Source organism: Notothenia coriiceps, unplaced genomic scaffold (assembly GCF_000735185.1).
Source record: "Notothenia coriiceps isolate Sejong01 unplaced genomic scaffold, NC01 NC01_scaffold00017459, whole genome shotgun sequence".
NCBI classification, from domain to species: Eukaryota; Metazoa; Chordata; class Actinopteri; order Perciformes; family Nototheniidae; genus Notothenia; species Notothenia coriiceps.
Window position 1 is genome coordinate 14,497 of NW_011350160.1, and position 8,868 is coordinate 23,364.

Consider the following 8,868-nt stretch of genomic DNA (forward strand, 5'->3'; position numbering starts at 1 on the left):
GATCGCCTCCGCTACACTTTGGATCTGATCGACCGACGAAGCTCCATTAAAATATACATATTGTTGTGTGAATTACTGAGTTTAGGCACCGTAATAACGTTTTAATGAAGTTAATACAGTTATATTCAATATGGTGTCAGTGATTTCATGTCAATATCGGCGAACATAAACATAAATGATCGTGGTGGAAGAGATGATTAAATTAGGATTAAACAAATCCGAGAGCCGGGCTGCAATTTCCTCCCGGATTCGTTTTTTTCGAATAACACAAATTATTAGGGTTAAACTAACAACATGTGATGTTTGTGTAAATGATGAATGTCTCCTTATTTAGCACAGTAGTATGGATATCCGTGACAATATGGATCCTTAACAAAGTTCCGCTGTAGATCCAGCATACTGTATCTGACTTTTATTCACATGAGCCAGTTTGGGACCCACTGACCCCCCTGGTGGATCAATAATCCATGCAGCTGGCTTCATTATAATTACATTTATCTATCCGGGGCGGTTCCTCAGTCAAACTGGAGTTTTCCTTGAGCGAGGGCCAGGATCACGTCCATCACGGCCTCGCGTTTCAACTGTTGAAATGAATCGCTACAGTCTGTACACTCCCATAATCGAATACAGGTTCTATAAGTGCCCATATATATTCAGAAGTGATGGCTTACTCTGCTCCCCACTCTGTCCCGCCAAAACACCGAAGTACATTTTGTTGACTTTTTTACATTATTTTGAACTTTTCCTATATGATTGCTCCATGTTAGCTTTCTGTCAATACAAACACCAAGAAATCTTATTGCATTTTAACTGTTCAACGAGGTTGCTCCATACAATTTAAACATATAGGATCAATGTTAATGCCGTTTGTAAAACAAATGACCTGCCGTCTACTACTGGACAGTTGAATCCCCATTTATCTTGTCCCATTTCCCACTTCCACTATTGCAGTCTTGTATTTTCTTTCCAACATGTGCTACATCGCGGCCTTTGCCCACAAAGCCCCATCTCTGCTACAAAGATTTTCCCCATACTTGGATTACTTGATTAAAATGTCATGTATCATTATATTGAACAGCAACGACTACACACATACCCTTTGCGAGACCATTTTCCACAGCATAAACACTTGGAATATTCTGCACCTACTCTTATAATAACAGTACAAAACAAACCCAATTGAATGCTTTACCACACAAATTCCACATCATTTTAGCTTGATTCAGTATCCGTATTCCACTAGGGATGTAGCAGGTAATGAGACGGTATGAAAACATTTTCTATATCCAAGACTAACTGCGCAATCACTACTTCCTTGTTGGTCTCGTGCTTTCCTGATGTCTGATTCTAAGACAAGTTATAGAATCCAGTTGTATTCCGACCCCTACGGAAACCACTTTGATATGGAACAACAGAGCTTACTTCTAAGTATATGTTAACCTTTCTGTAACCATTCTTTCCATGATTTTGCATAAATGAGATGTCAGGGCAAATAGGCCTGTAGCTAGATGGATCTGAAGGGTCTTTCCCTGGCTTTAGGATGGGCACTATTATCGCTTGATTTCCACACTGAAGAAGTTGGCCAGAATTCCCACACCTATTAAAAAACCTATCACACAATGACTAGAGAGTTATCTGTCATGTGTTTCCAACATTTTATAGCAAACACCATCTTTCCCAGAGTGGTTTGACGAGCCACTAATAATTGCTCTCCTCAACTCAAACATACTAAATGCAGATCCACCTGATCCCCCAACCACTTTACTCATCTATCCAATATTCTCGGCGGTTTTCCATTAATGTGTATTATCTCTGCACTGCCTGGCTTCTCTGTAAGGTTATCTGAACTATGAACTTCTTAAATTCTGAGCTAGAAGTTCCGCCTTTCCTAAGTTGTGACAGCATTTATGTCCCCTCTGCTCAAACGGGCAACTCATAATTCCTTCGAACTCCCCCATTCTCCTAATCATGCCCCAAACATCTGCAAGCTGTTACTTCTCTTCCAATGCTATGGCAATATTGCCTCCAAAAAGTGCGTTTTTTGCGTTTTATTGTCCTCCTTACTATAGCCTGGGCCTTTTATACTGATTCAAAGCTTCCTGAGAATGGTGTTTTGAGTTGTCTGAATGCTTTATTCCTGTCTTTAATGGATTTCCTACATTCACCATTCCACCAGGGTACACTCTTGGTACGCCTAACTCCTGCAATTCCGGAATTGTTTCTTTAGCTGAATGTATGATAACCTTAACGAGCTCCTCATTGAATTTATTTATATCATTCATCATTTTCCTCTTGAAGGTTTTTACATCTATTCGTACTTACAAATTGGAAGGCATCCCAATTAGCCTTTCCCAATTTCCATCTAGGAATTTTCTTCTCCTTTCCAAACCGTATGTTGGCCCAACTTAGTCATTTACAAGGATAATGATCACTGCCCACTGTAGTATGCTTTACCACATTCCATGTACTTATACCTGCTAAAGCACTAGACACAAATGTCAGATCGAGTACTGTTTCTATATTCTTTGTACAATTATATCTTGTTCCTTCCCCAGTGTTAATACACACTAGCCCGTGGTCATCTATAAATTCCTCAACTACTGCACCATTTGCATCTGTGCTACTGCTTCCCCATAGCGAGTTATGTGAATTAAAATCCCCACACCATATTACTTTGTCTTGCAGTGAACCCCCAGCATCCTCTAATATACTTTGATCTAATTTCCCGCATGGATTATAATAATTTACTATATCTATAGGTCCTCTATCATTCCATACCCTTATAACTATTGCTTCATGATCTGTACTTACATGCATAACTTTGTAACTTACACCACTCTATGTTGCAACTCCTCCCCCTCTGCCAGAGTCCCTATCTCTTCTAACTGCTGTATATCCCTTCACAATAAAATCCAGTTGTGGTTTCAGCCATGTTTCCTGAATACAAAGAACATTAGGTTTCTCTCCCAGATTGTCATTATATTTTTTAAACTCTTGTCCATTTGCAATTAAACTTCTGGCATTCCACTGCAGTACAACTAACACCATCAAGTTGATCCACTGCATGTCTGAGATTGTTGGACGTCATCATTTAGTATATCTTTCACATTTTCCCACTGCATCCCTTTCACATCAAGGTACTTTTCAGCTGATCTGACAATTATTTTTATTCTTTCATTCCGGCTTTTAGTCTGCGCTGAACAGTTGATAATCTCTGCCATAAACAATACAAACTCTGTTTTACTCACTATCAGAGTGTCCTCCTTCAACTGAACACAGTTGTGGACTTTTTCTGTTTCTTTGCTCTTATTCTTGTTTTCCATTGTAACCTGCGTTCCTCCTGAAACTGTCTTGGCTGCCTCTGCATAGCTAACTCCCTGCGTCACCCTGACTCGCTGCACCTCTTCTGCTTTCTTGCTAACCTCACATCCACGGTACGCTCCCCTCCGCAATTGCAACATTTCAGCTTTACCCCTTCTTCACATTTGCCGTATTCATGATCTCCACCACATCTGCCACACCTTTGTTTTCCCTCTGCACACTGCCGCCACATGTCCAAATCTCTGACATTTAAAACGTCTTATTGGTGGTGGAACATACGGTCTCACATAATAACACATATATCCAATAAGTATTTTTTCCGGAAGCCTTTTCTCATCAAAGGTGATCAGAACCGAAAGACTATCTTCTTTAACCCCATTGCGGTTTGCTTTCATGCGTTTGACATCACTTATTTTTGCATTTGTTATATTCTCTTTCACATCATCCGCTGTAATTCTGACGGGGATTCCTGTCACAACTCCCCTGACTAGCTTTTTACCACTAAACAGTGAACACTCCACTTTCTTACCCTCCACGGTACTCATCTTTATTGCCCTCCCCTGTTGCTCTCTATCCCTACATTTGATCAACATTGATCCATTCCTCAATAATTTGGCACTCATTACCTCCCCGATTTCTTTACTAATGGATTTAGTTAACCGTATAGGGTTCCACTCGCCAAACGAAGCTCCCTCTTTCGCAAGTTTCACAACCACCATGAACTCCTGTCGCCTATTTCCGACTACTCTTTCTCTCCTTTCACCCTCACTATTACTCTCATCCGAATTAGTATTTCCTTGCTTTTTACCTTTATTCCTCCTCACTATATCCCATTCTCCATTTCCATAACTCCCGCCTACTCCTTCCATGTCTCCTAACTCGCTTCCTGCCCCGTCACTTCCCTCTGCCATCTCTCATCCAGTCACAGTCCAGTGTTGCCACCTGCCCTGCTCCAAATGTTTGTCCTGATTGCTGAGTTCTCACAGCTGTGGGGGCCACGCCCCTTGAATTAGTTAATTCTCTGCAGCTGGTGGCCCCCAAAAGGAAATCTAGACTGGCTCCCTCCTGAGTTGTTATTGTGTTTTCAGTGGAACAATGGTTTTACAATTACATTAAACCCTAAGTTATAAAGTTATGAGTTTAACTCTTAATACAGTTACACCTACTCAATAAAGCTTTTAGTGTTCTACAAATGTTGAAATCAAAGTTAACCCTAGCAGTCAATTAGTTCAGTTTTAAGGTTTCTGTCAAGAAATGAATTGTCCCAAGTTTCTGCCTGACAGATACTGTAGCGGTTTTGAGATTTAAAATCACAATTTCAATCAGATCAACTACAGAGCATTTATACAGAGTACACACACTGAAACAGAGAAGTCTAAAAACAGAATGTTACTCACACAATTTCAAAACATGTCAATCTTTTTTTCTTTTTCCTTGCCCTAGGAAACAAGTGCCCACCACGCTGAAGTGATCGATCAGAGGAGGCAGTTGCAGAAAGAGAGTGCTGTGCGTCTGGAGATTGAGGACAAGATCATGACCCACATCCAGCAGAAGCTCACCCACAACAAGGCTGCCAAGTACTCCCAACGGCTCACCAGCAGGATAGCCACGCTCAAGAGGGAGAAGGTAACGTTAGGCATTGACCACCTAATCTCTCACCTTCCCATTGAGACATTTGGGGCTTTTTCATTGAAATGTTTTGAAATCGTGTTTCTTTACTTGTGCATATCGCAGGAATGTTGGCAAGGATGACCTCAGCCCCTATATACGTCTGTCATACGCTATGTAGCCAAAACACAAACAGTCAGACCCTTATGGATATAAATCTGAACACATTAAAACCACCGTTTCTGATCCCACGGCATTTATAGCATACACATCATGCATTCTAATATATTCCATTCAGAACCCTGACTCTTTCCCAACAGATTCAGACCATTTGAATAATTGCCATGTGTGGAAAGCATTTGCTATTTTCCTGTTTTTTGCAATATTTCTTATATATTATGTGTTTGATGCAAGATCAATATTGTTAATAATCATTGTCATATCCCAGTTAGTTTACAAATAATAACAATTGTTTTGTTGCTTTGTTTGTGTTTCTTTATAACTAAAGTGTCATTGTGTACTAAAAAAACTGGTATTCAAAGGGTTCAAATTGTGAAAATGAAGGAATATTTAAGGACTGAGGATGGTTAGGAGATGTAACTCATTATAAGTGCGGCACAAGGGTTCATATGTACAGTATCATTTGAGATATTTAGTTTCAAACTAGGCCTGTGTTATTAATAGGAGTACTCCAGCAATGTATTAATACACTTGGGGAACTATAGTAATGTTAACGAGTATGCCAAAAAGTATAATGTACTGAAGAAATAACGTTACCAAAACAGCATATCAACCACATAGTTATAAAGATATATCATTTATGACATGTTGTCCTCTCTTCCTCTCCTTTAGAGCTTTCGGTTGTGGCAGCTGGAGAATGATGTAGTGGCGGTGGGACAGGAGATCAGCAAAGCCAGCCAACATCTGGAGAGCCTGGGCCTCACCATGGAGGCTTTAGACGAGAAGATCGCTAGGTCCAACAAGTTACTGACGACCATCCAGGCTAAGATGTCCTCCTTTGTGACACTCATCGCGCAAAAGCAGGCCAGCATCGCCACCTGCAACAAAAAGATCTATGAAATTGCAGCCAAAACTGGGGTGAGACATTTTAAGGGTCTTTTTTTTTCTTCCGAGAAACAATTTTAGAAATCAGGTCTAAAATCACATGCTGCCTTTGTGATTGATGTGCCTCCTTTCCTAGCATGAAGACCTGAGTCCTCTGCAAATCAAGGTAGAGGCAATAAGGGCTCAGATGGAGGAGCTGGCGGGGAGAATCAAGAGTGACCAGCAGCTCTGGATGATGCGTCAGGGGACTCTGGTGGCAATGACCCACGAGATAGAAGCCAACAGCAAGGAGATGCTGAAACTGCAGACAGAATACACTGCCATGCAGCAGAAGAAAATACGCCTGGAGGGTACGTAACATAGTTGCAAAAATGAATATAAAAGTAATATATGGAAGTCTATTTCCAACAGTGTACTGAGAAACTAATTCCTGGTTATTTTAATGAGAAATGTCCTCAAAAACTAGTAAGTATCTCAAAATAATGACTTAATATCTCAAAATAATGAGAGCTTCGGAAAATAATGAGAAACATTCTTTAAAAAACGGACTTCTCAAGAAAATAACATACTTTCTCTAAAAGAAAGACAAAATACATGAAATCATTGGGAAATATACACAATATAATCACAAATTGTTGACGGTTTCTCAAAATAAGGACTTAGTTCTCAAGATAATAACGTAGTTGCAAAATGATGTCATTGTATTGCAAAATAATGACATACTTTTTCTAAAGACAATAACTTAGTATCTCAAATTTAATGAAACAAATACAAGAGTCATTACAAGTCTAAGAATCAAACTACGTATCTATGATGCTTATTGTATTTAACAACCTCAAACTGACATCTCCAAATCTATTTTCATAGTATAACAAATCGTACAGCATGTGCTTAAGCACTTCTGTGGTAGATAAGCTGCTTTGAAACCAACTCTAACCCTACCAGGTCAGATTGAAGCGGAGCACCATGAGGAGACGGAGCTGGAGAAGAATGCCAAGATGTTGAGAGGAGACCTGCTGAAGCTCAACACCCTGCTGAGCAAGAACTCACAGCTGAGCCAGGCGCTGGAGCAGGAGAACGCTCTGAGGGAGACAGACTTCCTGCACAGACTTAAGGCACATGGCTTGAGTATTTATTTTGTTATTTTCTGTCTGCCATTTCAATCATAACTGATTCATAAACGTTATATATAATGTGTTTAGGAGGCAGAACGGGAGTCTATCCAGATGCAGATCAAACACGAAAGGATCCAGGAGGAGAAGGAGAGAATCCTAAACAGTCTGGTGGAGGCTGAGTCAGTCGCATATTCACTTTGTGCCCATATCAGTTGAAATGTCTATGTCTGTATGGCTGGCTATCAACTTGACCTAATTACAGAAGCCTTGAGGGACAAGTAGGAGAAAACAATTCTTCATTCCAAAAATTGAGGCATTTCAGGAAGGTGGGAGAGATTGTGAGAGAAAGTCCCTCGAGGATTGTAGCCTTTGCAGAACTAAAGGACACACTACAGGAGAGGGAAAACCCCCAAAAGCTTACAAGGGCCCCTTTCATTTTTTACATCCGTGACAATTGTAGAAAAAAAACTGTTTTGCCAGGTGAAAGCATGTGTTCAGATTGCATTAAGAAATTCATTTGGAAGAAAACATGAATGCTTGTAGTCCTACTAATAACATGAGGAAGTGGTGCACTTCAGAATTAGTATAACAACAACAAACATGACTAACCTAACATGACTAACTAAACCTGTTTCACAGATTTGCGATTTTTTTTAAACGGTTGAGATTAAGATCAGATAAAGAAAATGGTTCACCCAAAATTTCTTTATGCACCCCTCGCAGAGCTTATTTTGTTAAATAGTACCATTATATCAAATGTGATGAAATAATTCAGTTATTGGCAGCTCGTTCCAGATTTGCCATTTTCACAGCTCATAAGACACATTTCATGTAACAGCTTTTACATGTGTTCTATTTTCGGTGTCCATGTGTTTTGTGTATGTGGCAGGCGACAGATAATGCTGTGGGAGAAGAAGATCCAGCTTGTGAAAGAGACCCGTTCAGCTGTGGACTCGGAGGTGGGCCAGGGAGACATCCAGATAATGAAGGCCGAGGTACACCGTATGGAGGTAAACACAGCACACATTATATGATTTTACATAGAGACAGTAAACAGCACTGTTATTGAGTCTTTATCTGCTGTTTGCCTTTATATGAGCCAACATGTACTCTATGTACATTAAAGGGGGCCTATCATGCTCATTTTCAGGTGTATATCAGTATGTAGTGTCTCTACTGGGACATGTCTGCATGCTTTAATGTTTAAAAAGCTCTTTATTTTTCTCATACTCCCTGTGCTGCAGCACCTCTTTTCACCCTCTGTCTGAAACCAGAGCCCAGTCTGCTCTGATTGGCTAGCTGGCTGGCTCTTTTGTGATTGGTCAACGGCTAAAAGATTTACTGCTGGTCTAGTGCTGCCCCTTTCAGTTAGTTTATGTTGATGTATGATTATGGTTTTTTAAAAAGTGCATTATTTCCAATTAGTTCATAAACACTGTTTTGAAACTTCTTCAACTTTGGTATAACATTGTTAACAGGAAAGACAACAACCCAATATTTTTTGCACACATACACATCATCATTTATGTCATTTGTATTGTCTACAGTGTAAAACTTGGATGCAACATAACCTCCTCAAACTGAACAGCAACAAAACAGAACTCCTCCTAATCGGCTCCAAATCCACCCTCAGCAAGGTCACTAATGGCGCATTACTACTGCAGGGCATCGCACGGCTTAGTACGGTATAGTTAGGCCTTGTTAGGCCTTGGTAGGCCAGGCTCACTTTATGCTGCGTTTCCATTACAGTTTAGTAACT

At 40.2% G+C, this 8,868-nt stretch overlaps 1 protein-coding gene across 1 annotated transcript in view; it reads left to right on the top strand.

Moving 5' to 3' along the window:
* The window catches only part of ccdc40 (coiled-coil domain 40 molecular ruler complex subunit), a gene marked incomplete at its 3' end in the record, with an annotated part of 18,704 nt that extends 9,910 nt beyond the window's left edge, over positions 1-8,794 (top strand). The window contains exons 11-17 of the mRNA XM_010776920.1: positions 4,765-4,947; positions 5,782-6,027; positions 6,131-6,344; positions 6,940-7,109; positions 7,197-7,288; positions 7,999-8,119; positions 8,657-8,794. Coding sequence (XP_010775222.1) covers positions 4,765-4,947; positions 5,782-6,027; positions 6,131-6,344; positions 6,940-7,109; positions 7,197-7,288; positions 7,999-8,119; positions 8,657-8,794 — 1,164 coding nt within the window. The remainder of the gene's footprint in view (positions 1-4,764; positions 4,948-5,781; positions 6,028-6,130; positions 6,345-6,939; positions 7,110-7,196; positions 7,289-7,998; positions 8,120-8,656) is intronic.
* Between the last annotated feature and the right edge of the window lie 74 nt (positions 8,795-8,868).